The 20159-nt window shown below is 44.1% G+C and overlaps 1 protein-coding gene across 1 annotated transcript in view; it reads left to right on the plus strand.

Annotated features, from left to right (window-relative positions):
- Window positions 1–20134: 20134 nt before the first annotated feature.
- Window positions 20135–20159, plus strand: part of LOC138949998 (uncharacterized) — a 114424-nt gene continuing 114399 nt past the window's right edge. The window contains exon 1 of the mRNA XM_070321778.1: window positions 20135–20146. Coding sequence (XP_070177879.1) covers window positions 20135–20146 — 12 coding nt within the window. The remainder of the gene's footprint in view (window positions 20147–20159) is intronic.

Consider the following 20159-nt stretch of genomic DNA (forward strand, 5'->3'; position numbering starts at 1 on the left):
TTTTGTATAATTCAGTGTTAAACGATGGAACTTTCCTATCTAAAGGTCTGCGCTGGCGATATGGATTATTAATTGATATTAATGGTGGCAATATCGCAAGTAAGTAGTTTGGCACCTTACGGTGTACAATCTTGTGAAATAATATCGATTTTTGACGTTTACGCCTCTCTTAAAGTGAAATAACGCCTGACTCGTCGTACAGTTGTTGATGGCTTGTACCGCGGACTGCTCCAACAATGGTCTTCATCTTCAAAGCTTCATCTTTGGCGGGAAGTGATATCTGAAGAGGTTGATTTTGTGTGTTAGTGTTAGTGTTAGTGTGTGTGTGTGTGTGGGGGGGGGGGGGGGGGGGAGTTTTGTGCAATAACGCATCCTTTGAACACTTCTATGACAAATGACCAAAATATCGTTTTTCTAGCTAAGGACCCGCTCCTGCCAAGGGTATAGTACCTAGTAAACGCCCACCCCCCACTTTTGGGCAAAACTGGTACATAGGGTGGGTGGGCGTATTCAAGGTAGTTAACGGTAATATCATGTTAACCATCAATTTTTAAAAAAACCTCATTCTCGCCTAAACTTAATTTTTTTAAATCAATTTTGATATTACAACGTACTCTTTTGCACACGAAGAAAATAAACAAAAACAAACAAAATTAATGACAAAGAGTAAAACAAAAAAAAGTAAGGCCTGATGGCGATTCGAACTCGACTCAATCGCGCATCAGGCGAATTCGATAACCGTTCGGCTACGGAATCAGACACCAAATTCTCGCCACTGTAATGCATTAAACAAGACGCAAGCACGCTTTTGCAACACGCCGTTATGATCGAGCATCGGTTGAAATCTTTCGCGAGCAGAAGCTCGTATTTGACCGCAATGCATCGGTGCTTAAATGACACCAATGTGTGTCCATGAGGGACATAAATCTACGAACAATATTTGAACAAGATTTATTCGAACTTGACGGTTTTAATGGACAGTGTTGGTGAAGTTACTGACAGGTAGCGACTTTACAGGAGGGGGAGGGGTCCTCTAACTTTACAGCTCGGAGACAACCCGGTAAGGACTTACCGGTGTTTCATAAATAACACTTAGCAGTTGGCGGACTTATTGAGTTTTACAGGCCAGTATATGAGTTGCAGCTTTTTCAAGAATAAATCTTGTTGAAATATTGTTTGTAGAGAGGAGCAAGCATGAGGAATCTCCAATTCTAAAAATAACCAATTCTGGTAGCTGCCGACCTTCCGCCAGACACACATTAATACCGGGGGGAAATAAATAATTACTGAGCAGTAAAAATAAATACCGGGCGGTAGTTAAACGACAGTTTGACTTTAAAGGACACAATTTTGCAGCTTTTTCAAGAATACGAGCCCATATCTGTGTGTCAACTCGAGTTAACATTATTGAAATCTCAGTTCCAAGGTTTTTGTTTGGTTTTTTTTGTTTTTTTTGTTTTGTATTTGCCAAGCACATCATTGTGGGGCTTTTAATCAGTAACATGCATCCGTCTACAATGTATCATCATTCATCCTTCAACATGTATCATAAATGGCAAGTATAAATATATATACAACATTAAGACATAACAGATAGACGAGAGAGAGAGAGAGAGAGATAGAGAGAGAGAGAGAGAGAGAGAGAGAGAGAGAGAGAGAGAGAGAGAGAGAGAAAGAGAGAGGAAGAGAGAGAGAGATAGAGAGAGAGAGAGAGGCGGGGGGTGGGGGTGGGTAATGATGGTGGTGGTATCATTTATAATGTATACTTTTTTTCTTTTTTTTTCAAAATATCAAACGTTCCATGAACAAACTTCACCTCGTCTCGACTTATACAGTACTCACAATCTTCTAATGTACATTTCATTTTCCAATATACTATTCAAATCGTATCTATCACCATACTTATATTTACTAATACATATTTTTGCAATCAAAATAATGTGATTAATTACCTTATTATTATGGCAAGAAGCGCCTGCATAGCGTAAACAAATTGTGAAACTAAGAAGGACTTAATAATACACAATTTGCCGCTTATACTTAAATTCCTTCTTGACCATCTGCAAATGATTTGTTCAACTTTTTCAAGTCTTTTGGACCAATTTTCCATAATTTCAGAGGCCGGGATGTCATTTTTAAAAATAATTCCCATGATTTTAACCTGGGTATTCCATTTAATATCGCAATATTTCTCTTGACAGTTTTTACGCGATCCCAACCACATTGCTTCCGTTTTACTTTTATTTAATTTTAAGCGAGATATATTGGAGAAATCATCAATGATTTCCAAAACCATTTCCATGTCGTTTTTATCTTGAAGTAAAACAGTTATATCATCGGCGTACATAGCCAGTTTCAGGATACGCGATGTTTGTTCTGCAAAATCTACATCTGGTAAGGCAAATCCTTTAATATTGGGGTGACTTCGGATTTTGATTGCTAATAATTCTACAGCAAGCACGAAGGCCAAAGGTGAGAGGGGACATCCCTGACGGATTCCGGAATTCACACTTATTTCTTCCGAAATCCAGCCCATATAATTTATGCAGCTCGTGGTGTTTGTCATTAGAACTTTAATCCATTTCACAAATTTTTCGCCAAAACCAAATTTTGTAAAGGACCAGACCACATAGTCTTTTGAGATGGAATCGTAGGCTCGGGCGTAGTCAAGGGCAAGTAATATACCGGGTTGATTTCTTTCATTTGCGTAATTAATGACATCATCGATTAATCTAATCAAGTTACTTGCCTTTCTTCCCTTAATAAATCCTGTCTGATCTTCCGACACGAGGTCAGAAATAACACCAGATAAGCGCTGCGATAAACATTTTGCCAGCATTTTATAATCTGTATTGGTTACAGATATAGGTCTCCAATTCTTAAGGCTATCTCTCGGCAAATCTTTACCCTTATGAATTAACGTGATAACTGCTCTTTTCTGAGTATCTGACAATTCACCGACTCTAAATGCATTTTGAAGGGAATTAACCACCATAATTTTTACTTTAGGCCAAAAAAATTTCATGAAACTTGTAGTCAATCCTGGTGACGAACCATTTTTTAATAGATACAGCGCCCTGCCGATTTCTAACACGGTAAAATCAGTTTCCAAAACATATTTGTGTTCGTCATTTAACTGAGGAATATTTAAATTAAGAACTTTACTTTCAGCATCCTCCTCAACAAAATTCCCATTTTTATCAAACACGTTATTGTAAAATCTCACTTGCTCCTGTAAAATACCTTTTTGCGTCGTTATCAGTTCCAAGTTTTAGCTGCGATCATTTTCCAGTGTGCCTCACGTGGTCGAAAAAAGGGGTTAGAATCCCAAAACGAAAACATAAATTTATAACATATAGGTTATTTTCAAAACTTGATCAAGATTCATACCTTTCGGAACTCAAATTTGTCAATGATTTATAATTATACTGACCCCGACGAAGCATTTGATTTATGGTACAACTTGTTTATAAAAGTATATGATAAACATGCACCATTTCGAACCTCTCGTGTGCAGCAACATCCCAAACCTAAGTGGCTTACAGGCGACATGCGATTGATTACCGCGATTTTCTTAAACGTAAGGGAAAAGAAGAAGAATACAGAAAACAGAGAAACAAAGTAACGTCCATGAAACGTGCAGCTCGTAGAAAGTATTACCGTGAGCTCGCTGCATCCAGTTCAAAACAAAACTCAAAAGCCATCTGGAAGGTGATCAACCAATTATCTCGTAAAGATACAGTAAAATCTTCCGTTATTGATATACCTGCTGATGATCTGAACATTCATTTTACTTCTATTGTTGACAAGATAATTATAACTGATAGATCGAAACAGAATAATCTGGACAAGTTGAAACAGTTTTGTGATTAAAAAAATATTACCCATAATTTAGACATTCCTCTGCTATCTGTTAGCGAAGTCTTCCATTATCTGTTGTGCTTAAAACAAACAGGTACTCGTGGTTTGGATAATCTTGATGGGAAAATTCTGAAGTTGTCTGCCCCTTTTATTGCAGAATCCCTTACATATGTTTATAATTTGTGCCTTGACAAATCCTACTTTCCCAACATATTAAAGGAGGCGAAAGTAATCCCGCTATTTAAATCAGGTAGTTCTTCTGGCCCCGCCAATTACAGACCAATCTCAATTCTTCCTGTTTTATCAAAACCACTTGAAAAACACATATTTACACACTTGACCATTCATTTGAAGAAATACGATCTTATACATTCCAACCAGTCAGGTTTTAGACAAAACCATTCATGCCACACAGCATTAACAAACCTTCTTGAAAGTTGGCTTAGTAGCATTAATAATAATCAACTCTGTGGTGTCCTATTCGTCGATTTTGCTAAAGCAGACCTGTTTACACTAGTGACACATTGAGCGTAGTAAACTACGAATTTGAATAATATACTACGCAACTACCCAAGTCTGTCGTTTTCTACGCAAACGGTATTTAAAAAAATATAAAAAAAATAAAAATAAATTTTTTTTTTTTTTTTTTTTTTTTCGTCTTTACACCTGTTCCTTGTCCCGTTGTGCTCTCACACCGCCCCATCCCTGCACGCAAACGGTATTGTTTCGGCTACGCATATCACCAATCCATTTTCCAATCCATGTTTTCGGCCAGCAGTCGTTTGCTGCGTGCAGCGCGTAAAGCGCCCATGGGCGTTGCGTTGTAGCTTGTTAATGCCGAATAGGCTTCTTCAAGCAAATGCCGGGCACAACTGACAGCGTTACTGCCAAACCATGCGGGCGTTTCGACACAATGGCTGAACGCAGAGCACACGAAAGTGAAGATGAGAACTGTGAAGAAAATGACTCCGAAAGGCCACCGACCAAAAAGAAAAAGACGAGCAATGCGCCGAACCAAGTCTTTCTGCCAAAATATCATCAGGACTACCCATGCCTTGTCTTCGCGGAAAGGAAAACATCATGCTCATTGCACTGTCTGCAATTCCCATTTTTCCGTCAGTCAATCAGTCATGTGGTAAAAAGTAGCAATCATTGTTCTTGTTGTTGTGATAGGTCGACGAGAAATTCTACACATTCAATTACAAAACTACACATTTGTCTCATTTTGCTCCCAGAAAATACACATGCAATGTTTTAGGGGTAAACAGGTCTGCTAAAGCTTTCGACGTTATTAATCATGAATCACTATTAAGAAAATTAGTTGAATATAGAATGTCACCCCAAACCTTATGCCTGCTCTCCTCTTTCTTAGCCGGGCGAGAGCAGTCTGTCTGCGTTAATTCAACCGTATCCAGCGAAAGACCTGTGTTATACCGGATTCCCCAGGGTTCTGTCCTTGGACCACTACTCTTTTCCCTGTATATTAATAATCTTCCTCTTAGTATTAATGATGACTGCGAACTCTTTGCTGACGATACGACCCTACACACTACTGATAACAAATTAGACAAAGTTTATTCATCGTTGCAGAACAGTGTAGATGATCTCATTCATTGGACGGAGTATAACAACATGAGTCTTCACCCTAAAAAGACCAAATACATGCTAATTACAAGGCAAAAGGGACACAACATACGAAACAATCCTCATTCCATATTACTTGGTATCGACGCAATAGAGGGTGTAGGAGATCATACAGTTTTGGGAGTAAATATCGATAATAATTTGTCTTGGGTCCATCATGTTCGGTCGTTATGTAAAACAATGTCGAGGAAAATATATCAGTTGAACAGAATTAAACACTTTCTCGATCGGCACTCAAGGTTATTATACGCCTATGCACAAACCATCACAGATTATTGTTCGACCATCTGGGACTCTGCCAGTGCTAATATTTTAAAACCATTGTATAGTTTACATAATTTTACTGAAACAATCCAGTCTTGTATTTGATGATTATAAAAAAAACCTTAAGATTCTCCCATTTAAATTAAATTATGGCGTGCTCCTTCACAAATTACTCTCCGGCCGTGCACCACGAACTTTCGTTGCAAACTTTAAAGTCAAACCAAACCGAAAGTTTAACGTCCCAATTCCAAGGATAGATCTCTTCAAGTCAAGCTTAGCCTATTCTGGTAGCGTCCTGTGGAATTCTCTCCCGGAATTTGTGAGAGTCCCAATGAGTCTCAATACTTTCAAAAAACACCTTTCACTGTATTTAATGTTAAATTACGAAACATCACAGTGATTGAAGACTTCGTTTAGTTATATTTTCATTTGTCCAAAGCAACAGTGTTCATTATATCCACACAAAAACACTCAAAGCTTTACTAACACATATACTCATGTATGTGTATTCAGCATTGTTTCACTACGTTACATATATGTCACAGCCGCACAAAACAAAGCCTGGCAGAACTGATGAGTAGTTGAAGTGATGTTTAATCAACTGTAGTTCCAACATACTGCACCGTCAAACTGAAACCAATGTGACATAACAATCACTCAACCATACTAATAATAAACAGCAACTACTAACATTACACTGACACTACAAAAACAAAGGGAAACAACCTGTAAAACTTGTCATTTGGGAAACTATTCTGTTACACTTAAAGGGAGACAATAAGAATTCTACCAACTTGGAAAAGGAGCTCTGACCATTACTTTCATCTCTTACACACTTTACCACAAAAAGGGATAACAACACAAACCAAAAAACTTATTCTGAATCACAGGTGGGCATACTGTTGACTAGAAAATTGTTAAAGTCCGGACCCGAAAACATCATGCTGTTCAAAGACAGGCCTTCAAAGGTCGCTGAAGAGTTGAAGACGCCTCTAATTTTGTCAGGCTTCTTGGGGTGGTAAACACCAAAGAGTGGAAGATACCAACAACCTTTGTTGTCATCAGGCGGGGGTGCCTTTTCAGCAGATCCACTATCTAGAATCTTAACTTAAAGAAGTGTTCTTTCTTCACTGGATCCTTCTTCGGAGACATGTCGAGGGCATGGGCACGACTGACGGCTTGTGAACGGTTGTTCATGGGGATGGATCTTGATGATCTGAATGGCAGGGGTGTTGACCATCGACCACTGTCATTCTTCTGAAACTGCTGATCCATCAAATCTAGGAAACGCTTGTCCTCGACAGACAGTCGAATCTTGTCATCCTCCTTGGTTCTCTGGAAGACCGTATCACCAAGGCAGTCAGCCTCTGTGACCTTGAAGTCGTTTGTGCACGGCTCGAAGATGGTCCCTCGGTCAGATGTGACAGAGGTTTTGTTCACAGGAACAGCTGAAGGTGATGATGGTTTGTGCATCCGATTCAAGCAGACGTCTCCGACTATCACCCAACCAAGAGGCAGGCGCTGAACGAAGGGAGACATAGGGGGATCAGTCACTTGTTCCGTCACATGATGCGCTTCTGGCAAGTCACTCCCACTGTGGGATGTTGTGGGCAATGTTTCGGAGATGGGGGTGATGCTGAGCTACTTCTGGTGTGGGGATTTCTGTTCTGTCATTTGGGATGTTTGCACATTCAAGCAGGGGAGGTAACCTCATAGTCTTTCTTCCGTCATGGGACTGGACGCACAATCTGTCTGCACGACGCCCACTGATGGTGCTTTGTCCTGCACACGAAGACAAGGTGTACAAGACTTCTTGTGATGATACCTGTTGCTGGTTGAACAAAGATGGGGCAGCCAGTGACCTATTGCTCTGGTCATCGATGATTGCGTAAACTTCCTGGCTTCTCTCTGGTTGGCCTTCTGGAAACACATGGACTAAGATAACCTTGCCACAGGACCTGCTGCCACTGTGCACTTGGACTTGACGACCTCCTCTCTTTGGCCCTCCCCGCCGTACTCCAAAGAAGGGACTTGGGGTCGCGCAGGTTCACGGTGCATTGCTGTCAAATGGCCTTTGTCGCATTTGCCACACTTGACGACGGCTGAGCATTTGCTTGCTATGTGTGTGTTCGACGACAAACACTTGTAACAAATATTATTGTCTTTGAGGAAAGTCTTTCGCTCCTGCCAAGATTTGGCTCTGAAAGCTTTACACTCTGTCAGAGAGTGTTGCGTCTTGTGTATGGGGCACTTGACGGATGATTCATCAGCACTATCTCCATTGTCATCAATGGTCGACTTTCGATTGAAAACATTGTGACGTGTTTGTTCCTGTTGATCGTGACCTCTTTTGTCAGGCTCAGCAGCAAAGCTGGGTCATTGTACACTTTGCTCACATTCCTCAGAAACTCAACAAGGAAAGTGAAGGGAGGGAAAGGAACTCCATGCTGCTGCTTGTAGTTGGGGGCCTGTGTGATCCACTTCTGCCTGATGGCATGGGGTAGTTTGCAAACAATAGAGTTTACCCCTGCTGAAGAATCATACAGCGCAAACAGCAATGACAGCTTAGGATTCTCTTTGGCACACTGAATTTCATCAAGAATGTCGCAAAGTTCTTAGAGTTTCCTACTGTCTCTGTTCAGTGACGTCAGTTGAGGGAAACGCTCTGGTTTGGTCTTCAAGCATGATTCCACTTGTTCCGGCGCACCGTAGCTGTCATCCAGACGTTCCCACAGGAGTTCCAGCGCTCGCCGAGGATTCGCAGGATTTGAAGAACGCAGGCTGTACGCGTACTTGCTTGACTCAGGTCCTAAGTTTTTAACCAGCAAGTCCAGTTCTTCTTGTGGCGTAAGATCCAAGTCTTTCATGACACTGGAAAAACTATTGCGCCAAACTTCAAAGGACTCAGGCTGTTCATTGAAGACTGTCAACCTGGAGAGAAGTAGGTCCTTCTTCAGTAGGAACTTGGCAAAGTCAAACTGCGCGCCAGTCCCTGCTGCTGCATTCTGATGATCAGACACATCAACTTCAGTGTTGTGCTGGCTGTAGAGGCTAGCCACATACTTTCTTGTTTTCTCCTCAGCATTCTCAGCAGGCAGTTTAAAAGTAGGAGAGATACTTCTTGCATGCGATAGATTGCCAATGCTATTCTCATCTTCTAAAGCGTTTGCTTCTGCTTCAGCAGCTGCTGCTTCTTTCTCTTCTTCGAGGAGCTTCAAGTGTGCGTCGCATTCGCTTTTAATGCGTTCATTCTTTGCTCTTTCTCTCATAATGTCAAATTCTATGCGTGCGAATTGGAGTCGTGCACGTGCGGCCTCTGCCTTGGCACGCTTACGCGCTGCAAAGCTGCTTGTGGCCGAGGTGCGGCTTCTGTTTGACAGATGATCCTCTGACATGATGTCCGCTTACAGTTGGGGCAACTGCAGAAAATTCTTCAACATCCTCAGTATGTAGCTGTGTATGTTGTTTTCACTGTTCTGCCTCCACGTTCGTTCAGAAACTTAACAACAAACTGTGCGCAGATAGTGTCACCATTTTAATTGACTTGAGTATTGCTTCTTCCGTCAAGCGTCATTGCGGTGAAAAACTGAAAAACAACAACAATAATAACATAAGACCAAAACACTACTTGGCAAACGAGTCCGTACCACGGAACCACACACACACCACTAAAACAATCTTCAAAATTTTATAAATACATTTTCATTTAATTAATATACTTACCCAACTCACAAATAGCAATTAACTCTAGTTCAGTGCTGGTTACGCTGTACGCGTCCCCTTGGGAACAAGGGGAGACCACTCTAAAAAAGAAAGTGATCAATCCCATAAGGCCAGACTATTGCTAGTCTGACTTCCGTATGCGCGCGCATACGCCGCCATATTTGTCATTCCAAACGAAGCCCAACTCACTCTTTTTTAGACCCCAGTACCAACCACAGCGGAGAGGTGGGAGGGAATAAACGTTGTGAGTTGGGTAAGTATATTAATTAAATGAAAATTTATTTATAAAATTTTGGATTTGAATTACATATCTTTACCCAACTCACAAATAGCAGATTGCTACAATAGGTGGCGGGTACTTACCGTAAATCAATGAAGAAGGGCTTGTCCTGCGGCTACCATAGCAGGTAGCGCAGAACTGCCGTCTTGTCTCAAGGAAGAGATGTCTCTGAGGTAGTAGTTCATAAAGACATCCTCAGACCTCCAATAAGCTGCCTCCAAAACTTCGGCCAGACGGCCTGATCGAAGCACTGCCACAGAGGAGGCCCATGCCCTTGCCTCATGAGCTCTTGCTGAAGTCAGGGGAAGAACCGCCCTAACTTCTCCGGACTGAGTATTCCACCAGGCATAAGCTTGCCTGATCAATGTGGAGACCCATTTGGTTAAAGTCACTTTTGCAATGTCTTTGCCTCTCGCTGAATTAAGCGAAATGAAAAGTAGTTTTTGACTTTAAGTTTCTGAACGAATGAACTGAGTTCGAGACAGATAACTGCTGAGCGCTCTAACTGGACAGTTAGCAATGTCCGGGTCTCCAGGAGTAAGAATGTTGCTCAAGGCAGGAATGTTAATAACAGGAGAAATTTGGCCCGGTTTCTGATTTTTAGCTAAAAATTCTGGCCTGAATTTGAGAGATATAGAACCGTCCTTTTCGGTTGAGATATCTTTAGCTAAACCGGATAAGGCATGAACCTCACTTCCTCTACGAGACGTAGCGAGCAAAATTAGAAAAACCGCTTTGCGTGTCAAATTAGCCAAACTGGCCGACCGAATGGGTTCAAAGACGTTGGAAGCCAAATACCGCAAAACAAGTAACAAATCCCAGGCAGGGAGCGGAGACTTAGCGCGAGCGGCCTTAAGGGAGGCACCCTTAATTACACTAGAAATAACGCCATCCAGAGTGATTTTGTGACCTAGTTGCCGTAGCGTTGAGGCAATTGCGGACCTCCTAACGCGCAGGGAAGACGCAGATCCACCCTGTTCTGCTAACCATGCTAAGTGGTTAGCTACCTGCATCGATCTTGGTGCCAAGGACTTAACCTTGTTGAGATCGCACCATTTAACCCAGGAAGCCCAGTGAGAGGAGTAGACTGACCTGGTCGACTCCCTATGAGAATGTTTCACAAGATTCAAAGTGGCAGAAGAGGCCCCTGCCTTACGCAAAGAACTTCTGACAGAATCCAACCGTGAAAGTTTAAGGCCTGAGGGTTCTCGTGAGGGATGCCTGACCGGGGTTGTATGAGTTCTCCCTTTCTTACTGCGAGGGGGATAGGCGGTCGAACCGCAAGTCGCAGCAAGTCCAGGAACCAGTGCTGGCTTGGCCAAAATGAGGCAACCAACACCAGCGCTGGTCTCTCCAAGTCGACCTTCCTTAGAACTTTGCCCAACAGACAAAACGGAGGAAAGGCGTAAGCTGTCAGACTCGACCAGTCCAGTTCCAGGGCGTTCACGCCCCACGCTAGAGGATCTTGGAAGGGGGATACAAACAGAGGATCTAGGAAGCCTCGCTGAAAACCGAGTTGCAAACAAGTCGATCAGAGGCTTCTCTATCTGCATCCAAAGGCGAAGCAGGGACTGATGAGACAGGGTCCACTCTGAATGAACCACTTTGTCTCCCCTGCTGAGGGCATCTGCAAGGACGTTCAACGTGCCCCTCAGGTAGATGGCTGACAGCAGTATGCGGTGCGAAACGCACCAAGTCAGAATGTGACACGCACTGTCTGAAAGACTGCGGGACCGCGTTCCGCCCTGCCTGTTCACATAAGCCGCCACAGTCGTGTTGTCTGTGTGCAGCCTGACGTGGCTGTTCTCTAAGAACGGCAGGAAAGCTTGGAGGGCCAAAAACACGGCCTCCAACTCCAGAGCGTTGATATGGCGGGAGGGTTGAGACAGATCCCACACCCCTGACGCCACATGTTCCCCCAGGTGAGCCCCCCACCCCGTCAGAGAAGCGTCTGTAAAGAGCTCGTTCTCCGGCGCCGGGCAAACAATCGGGACTCCCTGCGAAACCCACGGGAGCAGCCAGACCTGAGTAGTAGCTAGAAACCAGGTCTCCAGAGAAATATGACTGTCCCATCCCTGGGTTGACTGATCCCACCGAGACTGAAGGGCTGCCTGAAACGGCCTCTTGTGCACCCTGCCCAGTGGGATTAGAGTCGCCATTGACTCCATCTGGCCAAGTACCGATGTCAGAACCCGTACATTGGCCAGATTCTCTCCGTGAAGCGCACGGAGCAAGTCTTGTAATTTGGTCACCCTCTTTTGAGACGGGCGTACTGACCAACTGAGCGTGTCGAACTCCATTCCTAAGTACGTGAACTTCTGGGATGGAACCAACTCTGACTTGCCCAAGTTTACTGAAAACCCGAGCTGAGCGGCCTGACTGAGCACCCTCAAGGTGTGAATGTGACAGAGATCCCTGTCCTGATGGAGGATTAGCCAATCGTCCAAGTAGGCACGAAGTCGAATGCCCTCTTTCCTCAACAGAGTGCAAAGTTGGCGTACCACTATGGTGAAAATCCATGGGGCGAGAGAGAGGCCAAACGGGAGAGCCCTGAATTGATAGGCCTTTTCTCCCCAGCGGAATGGCAGCCACTTCCTGTCCGAGGCATGAATCATGACATGAAAGTACGCGTCTGTCAAGTCCACTGAGGTTGCCCAATCGCCTGGACGAAGCGCCTCTCGTACAGAGGTCGGCGTTTCCATAGTAAACTTCACTGTTCTGAGAAACTTGTTCAGTGTCGACAGATCTAAAACCGGTCTCCAAGCCCCCGAGGCTTTCGGAACTACAAAGAGTCTTCCGTAAAACCCCGGGGACCGCAGGTCCGTGACTTCCTCTATCGCCCCCTTCAAAAGGAGGGCAGCCACTTCCCCCTGAACTGCGGCTCTCGCCTCCGGATCTCTTGGAGGTTTGCAAGGAGGCATTATCCTGGTCATAGGTGCCTTTTCCCATGACCAGAGAAGTCTGAACCCCGAACGAACTATCCCAGTAACCCACTTGCTGTCCACCAGCTGCAGCCAGGAAGTGAGGGCCCTGGACGGGCCGCCCGCTACAACCAGTGCGGGGGCTACCGGGATGACGTGTTTGGGGGGGCATCTTTCTATATTTTTTCTATATTTTTAGCTGCATTATCTTAGTCATTCATGAGTGGGTGGGTGGAGGGGATGGGCTAGTTCTAACTATGCATTAGATTATAAAATTGTATTCTGTGTAGACCCTTCCACCAGCATCTTAGACCACTCTTTGTACTTTTTCTTTTAATAGATGATTGTCATTTGTTTTACCTCATGTCTGCCCTGCGTGTGATGGTGTGATCGTGACTGCTGTAGTGTGTGCGTGTGTGTGTTGGTGTGTATGTCAGTGAATGTGTGGGCGTGTGTGTGTGTGTGTCAGTGTGTGTGTGGGTGTGTGTGTGTGCGTGATTTTACCAACACTACGCTAAATTCCTTGTGCTTTAAATGTTTTTTTAATGTCACTTGGCTCAATAAATACTGTATTCTGTATTCTGTATTTGGGGGTGAGGCTTGCGCCCCGACCCCCTAGAACTGCCAAACGACTGTCCCTTCTTAGGGTACGGGGCACCACGACCCCTACCCGCAGATGAGAAAGACTGCTTCTGCGCCTTTCCACCACCAGACGAAGAAGTCTGTGGCTTGGCAGATGACTGCGTCTGTGTCTGAGGATGCGGCTTGTTCTGAGCCTTAGGCAAGCCCTGAAAAGCCATCCGTGCTATGGCGAGATCCCTCGCATCAGAAGTTTCCCTCTGGAGTGCCTCCAGAGAGGCCTGGCCCAACAAAGCACCTTCAGCAAAAGGTGAGACCTTCAGAGACTCGATCGTGGCTTTGTCACGTATCCTGGAGCCCGCCAGAAAAGCTGACCTCATAGAATGCACGGCATGCGCGTAGAGGTTAGCTGAGATAGTCAACTGCTCCCTGGTCACCTTAGCCAGAGTGGCCAAAAGGGTAGACACGTCCAGTGCCGAAGCATCGAACCTAAATTCGAACGGATCTAAGGAAGTTGCGACAGATCTCGACAGTGACCGCTGCAAGGTTTCAGAAACAGAAGTCAGCTCCAACAGGGACCTCCCTGCATCCTCCAAAGACAACATGGACGCTTCGGTGTACGGGATAGTCTTGCTAGCATTGTAACCGTCTTCCCGCAAGGACGCCAGTTCCGGCGAAATAGGGAGAACCGACGTGGGCAACGCAAAGTGCTCAATCAGACTGACAGGTCTAGGAGTAAGCTTCAACTTCTGAACAACAGAAACAGCTCGCTCCCCTTCCTTAGCCAGCCAAGGAATGACGTCATCCGGTGCATCGCCCCGTTGAGTCAACAAAGGCACCGCACGATTGTTCTTCTCTTTGAACACGTTCGCCATGACGTAGGCGACAGATGATGATTCCCGGAACCGGAACTGAACCTTCTGATTCTTGGAAGACCGGAAATCATCAAACGCGGAAGCTGGTGGCGGAAGTCTCTCCTTACTTCGAACCACCCCTTCCGGGAAGTACTTGAACGCTATCTCTGCGGAAGCTTAGAAGGCAACGTAAGCTGGGTTTCATCCACCGCCGTGAAACTACCCTCGTCCATATCGACTTCCTGCTCGCCATCGCAGTCAGGAAGTTGCTCGCCGGAAAGACTGGCAAGGTCAATCCCAAAGTCACCCTTGACTTCCTGCCCCCGGGGCGGAAGAGGAGACGACATACCCGACACTGCGACAGAGGTATATGCCGAATCCCTACAAATCACAGGGCTCCTAGCCTCCGCTGACCGCGTACAATGCGTTTGGTCAGCAATGGTTTCGGAACTTTCGCCATGTACATGGTTTACTCTCTCCTGTGTTTTCAAGCCACTATCACCGGACGTACCTTTCAAAACCGCAGGCTCCTGTAGCAAGGAAACGAGACGGCCAGAGCCATGCTGCGGCGCGTGCACATCCGCTCGAACAACGGAAGTGGCCGCCAACCGCGAAGCTCCTGAAGTAGAAGCGGAACCGGAAGGTGAAGGCGAAGACATGATTCTCCCCAAAGACGTAACATCAAACACGCCCGTCGGAAGTGAGCGAAACTCCGCTTTCGTTGCCGATAAATCGGCCGCCAAAGATGATACCTGCGAACTAAGTGTAAGTAACAGCGACGCAATGTCGGAGGGCATAACCCCTTAACCACCAGGAGCCCCCGACACAACAACATCCTTATCAACATTCTTAACTGAAACGTCTTTGTCACTGCGCGTGACCCTGTCTTTTCTCACAGACAAAATGGCGGTCGACGGCTTGTCAACAGCCACATCTGCACATTTATCAATAACCGGCTCCGAAAGAGGAATGGCGGACTGTCCGGCACTCTTTCCCCGCCTAGAAGAAGAAGATTTCCTAGAATAAGAAGATTCCCCAGAAGGAGACGCTGCAGCAGTAGCTGTCTCAAGCTAGGTTTATTCTTGGCGTTCTCCGCCATGGTAAACACGAACTCACAAAAATTTTCTGAACAGAAAAAATCGTACAAGTTCGCACAAACGCGACAAAATGTCGCCAAAGTTCACATAAAACAGGAAAGATCTCACCAAATAACAGCAAAGGTGAAGATAAAGCTCGGCGGCAGACCAAGGGGCGAAGCCAAAGTCCGTAGACAAAGCAACAAGGCTGAAAACAGCCGGAGCGTACATGAACAGCGACCAGTCTTGTTGACGCTGAGTTTTGGAATGATAATATGGCGGCATATGCGCACGCATACGGAAGTCAGACTAGCAATAGTCTGGCCTTATGGGATTGATCACTTTCTTTTTTAGAGTGGTCTCCCTTGTTACCAAGGGGACGCGTACAGCGTAACCAGCACTGAACTAGAGTTAATTGCTATTTGTGAGTTGGGTAAAGATATGTAATTCAAATCCACCGTTACCGCCCCACTAAGCATCCAAATATCGGAGCACGTAAAATGAAATTGAACAAAAGCAAGAGCACGTTGTGCCGATGAACCCCAAAAATAAAACCAACGACACGCATTCCACTCCACCTCACACAAACAAATTATCGAACAAATACCTCAAAGAAACCTTTAGAAATAAAATGACTGTACTTACAACATGTGAGCGTACATTAAACTAAAGATGTTTCAGAATCAAGCGGGACCTGGTGCTGGCTGACCAGTACAAATGGCGGCTGCCAAACCAAAAAGGGGGAAGGGAAGTCACCCAACACAAACCAAGGAAAAACAACTCTTGGATACAGAACAACGTGTGTATGCGCGCAATACTCAATCTACACAGGCACAACAACAAACAGTAACAAAAAATGGTTGAAATCTTAGTCGACCAGCATTTTGAAAAAGGTAAAGTTGTATCGGTTTCAGTAACCCACGTCCCCATCATCAATTCAAAAGAGCTGCAAGTTGCACACACCAGTCGACTCATTCATCGACTTTGCTTGACACACATCCGGGCTCCCTACTTTCAATCGTTTAAAACTTCGAACTGTACTGACTTTGTTTTGATGATAAAATAATTATTTTGTGTTTTAACAATGTTTGTCTAACAATTAAGCTGACAATTTATCATTTAGATTTTAAAAGTTCGGCCTAGCGCCATAACGAGGTGTCCGATTTCTACCCGTAGGTCAACGCACAAATACATTCTTTGAAAATGCTCGCTCTTCATAGGGGACACCTGGGCAGCTGTCTAGCGGCAAGTGTTTAAAGGAAAGGGTGATTGTACTGTGTGTATAAGCCTGACAGTGACCGTGGTCAGAATCTGATGGTTTACGGGAGGCGGAGTGGGTCTTTAAGGAGTTAAATAAATGTTAGAAGTTGCACTATGTATGCATATTCAAGTGTAAGTGTGAGGAGTAAACAGGCTTTCTTTGTGCGTGTGCTGACTAAAAAGGATCGATACATAAATGTGTTTTGCATTTTTGACCAAAATATGACACTTGACACAAATCTCGACAGTCATTGTTCAACTAGACTGATATCGCGGTCTCGGAGAACAATGAATGTCTCAATCCGTGTCAAATGCCACATTTTGGTAAAACAACACACGCAAATAACGTATGTTAAGGGGAGAACAGGGGTCTAAAGGGATCTTTTTTGTGTCAGAATATCTTGGGTATGACTTCCTGATCAGAGAAATATGACTGATAGCAAAATCAGATGTGTCGTTGCCATGGAAACCGTCCAAATATGACATGTTTAGACGCCCAAAACTGCGTTAATACATGGTGTAGAAAACTTCTGATTGCATTTTTGTGTTCAAAACAGAGCAAATAGAATTAAACATGCATTTCATCGAATATCAAGACGTACTATAAATATATAATAACTGAAAACAATGCCAGCATGTTCTTGCTGCAATGTCACCTACCTTTATTGAAATTAATGCTAGGAACTTTTGTTGTGTGTGTTTTTGTTAGCAGTTCAGTGCATAACGTTTCCTTGTAATGATAGAACTCCAAAATCTATTACAGTGCCACGTTTAGTTGCCCGGTCAGTACTCGGCAGTAAATGTACGTTTTTACCGAGGTAACAACAGTGTCTCTCCATAGACACAATGTAGCTGTCTTCAGTGTGCTTCAGCATCGTGTGAATATTTCCGTGTCCTATATCTCTTTGCGATCACTTTGCAATGTGGGGCAACGTACTCTTTCTTGCATCTCAGTGGCTTTGTGGAGTTTCCTGACTCCCCGCACCCCGTTGATTGTGCTTTCCTATTTCGTCAGAAGTTTTGGTGGGATGTCCCTGTACGTGCTGTTCATCATAGTAACAATGTAAGTAATTGTGACCCTCCATCACGAAATGAGTCGCATGTCACCTTGCGCGGTTCTGCGCTGGGCTTAATATAAGTCCGGAGAGTGTCTGGTAACAGTGTGTGGGTCACCTTAGTCACAGGCTTATAACTCAAACAGTTTTTGCTCTTTTCTAAAACGGTTTTCACCACTGGATAGAGCATAAACAATTCTTTATGAAAATGTAAAAATATGAAAATCATGCAAAGGTGACATGCGACTCATTCCGTGGTGGAGGGTCACAATTACTCCTTCACGGAAGAACGACACTGCCCCGGCCACATGGTCCTGCTCTCGAAGCGCACAAGTTGTCTTCGGACAACGCAGTCAGATGATCGAATCGAGGCATTTCTAAAAGTTCTTATTCTTCTGTGAACCATCGTTAGGGCAGCTAGTCAGACGTAGGTACAGGTCAGTAGAGGGAGATGAGCTTGTTAACCACAGTTGTTTACAAGAATGTTTGAGATGGGACATCTGTGGTTCGGAGTCACTTCTATAAGGGCGACGGCCGCCCTGTTAAAGCACTTAACTATTCTCGCTCCTCAGTCGAACAATAACGACGATGGTGTTCTGCATCTGTGGACATTGAGTTTCAGCTCTAGGCTATTTAACTTAATTGCCATTTCAGCGATGTTGTCCTGGACAGCTCAGCAGCGGAAGTTCTGATGAATATTGCACTTGTCTTCTGTCAGCCGTCCAGCTCCACGTCCACCAAGAAGCTTTTCTTTCGCTAACTTATGCAAGGCAGGCCCGTTTATGGAAATGGTTGATACATGTTAGGACTAATGTCACAGCAAGCTCAGTCTTCAGATGTGTTCAATCCTACCGTGTAAATGTGTTCCGTACACCATTTTGTTTTTACTGACAATAGAGAGATTAAGTGTACAGTTTTAGTGGTAGTAGTAGTGGTTAACTTAAGGAAAATCTGTGTATCATTACGCATTCCGCTTACCATAACGAAACCGACAATGGCGATCTTGGCTCGTGCGTTTAGTTTCACGTTCGTTAACGTGATGGGAGGGAAGACAACTGTTGCAATAATTTGAAAGAGTAGCGTCCCATGTCTGGACTCTTCAGTTGGAAAAAGAAGAAAAGTCATACACGGAGCAGACGACTCAGCCAAAAACAAGAACAAAAGAAACGATTATTGTAATGCTGTTTGTATTGATACATCTTAATGTTTGTGTGATACATTTTAACCACTCAAGTGTTGAATAGGCGCATGCGGAACGTTCGACTTGTACAGAATTTTCAGAAAGTGAATGCGCTGGAAGGGAAGTGTTTGCGTGCATCTTTCTCTGCCTGCAGATTCACTCATTCCGATTCATTTCTTTGGCTGAGAATTTAGTGCATCAAACCTGGAATAAATCACACATGAAACTGACATTTGTAGCATTAAGTTGTTCAGTAACATACTAGTTATAAAGAAATGTATGAATAAACACGCGTTCGCTGAGTTTTCACACAACATTCAGGGCTCGTTAATTCTGTCGATTTAACCACCGCTCGTTAGCTGATCAAAGGGAGCAAACATAAACTTTGACCCCTAACCTTTGAACTGCACACAAAACGCTGACGTCACCACATAAAAAAGTACCGATAACCACGAACACTAACACTCACACTGTACACTTAACGAGTCTAATATCGACTCACAGACCGTTATGGTATGACGGCGTAAATGGCGGTGTAAAAACGGTTATACACGTAAAATCCCACTCGTGCAAAAACATGAGTGAACGTGGGAGTTTCAGCCCATGAACGAAGAAGAAGAAGAAGAATTACCTTTATACATCACTCGCTTATTACAACAGAAACGTTCGTATACCAATAAATATGTACGTTTTTGATTAGCAGAGACTGTCAGTTCCATCCGCTGCGTGCCATGGCCTCGAGTTTTAGATACAATGACGTCAATCAGTCGACAGAAGCTTCAGTGACCATATATTTTGGTAGAGAAAAAGAGCTTTCCGTTCGTTATTACACAAATATAACTTCATAGCGTGACTGCAAACATATGTCAGATTCATTATTCATCAAAATCCCAAAACACAACAAATCACGGTTTTGATCAAGTTTTATCCCCGTGTCTGGCCTTAAAGAACTCGGAGTACTGGCATGAAGAGGTTGGCCTTATTCTCAATCGCCTTAAACTCCCCCCCAAAAAAAAATCAAAAAAAAAAAAAATAAATAAATAAAAAAAGCAGGACATGTCGCCAAACATCCACTCGCGGAGCAGCGCAAGGTTACATTAGAATGGTACGTGCTCATTGCCTGTCTGTGGTGTTTAAAGCTGGAAGCCAGTTAGGTCCAACGACGGATACTCTTGGGTTTATGCTGCACCATGGTAATGCCTCGTCTCACACAGCTTCCACAGCAACCGCATTTCTAGCAGCTTAGTGTATCCCTTCCCTGTCCCATTCTACATGTTCACCTGACCTGGACCCATGCGACGTCACATGTCAAGAAACTGCTCTTAGAGGAACCCGTTATGAGAGCTGGGTGCTGCTGACCGAGAGTTAGCGAGGGTCATTATGAGTATCTTGAAGATCATAGCTAAGGATAGATAAACAAATGTTATCAAATTAATGATGAGCTGTGCGGTAAGTACAGAGC

This window comes from Littorina saxatilis, linkage group LG16 (assembly GCF_037325665.1).
Source record: "Littorina saxatilis isolate snail1 linkage group LG16, US_GU_Lsax_2.0, whole genome shotgun sequence".
Classification (NCBI taxonomy): domain Eukaryota; kingdom Metazoa; phylum Mollusca; class Gastropoda; order Littorinimorpha; family Littorinidae; genus Littorina; species Littorina saxatilis.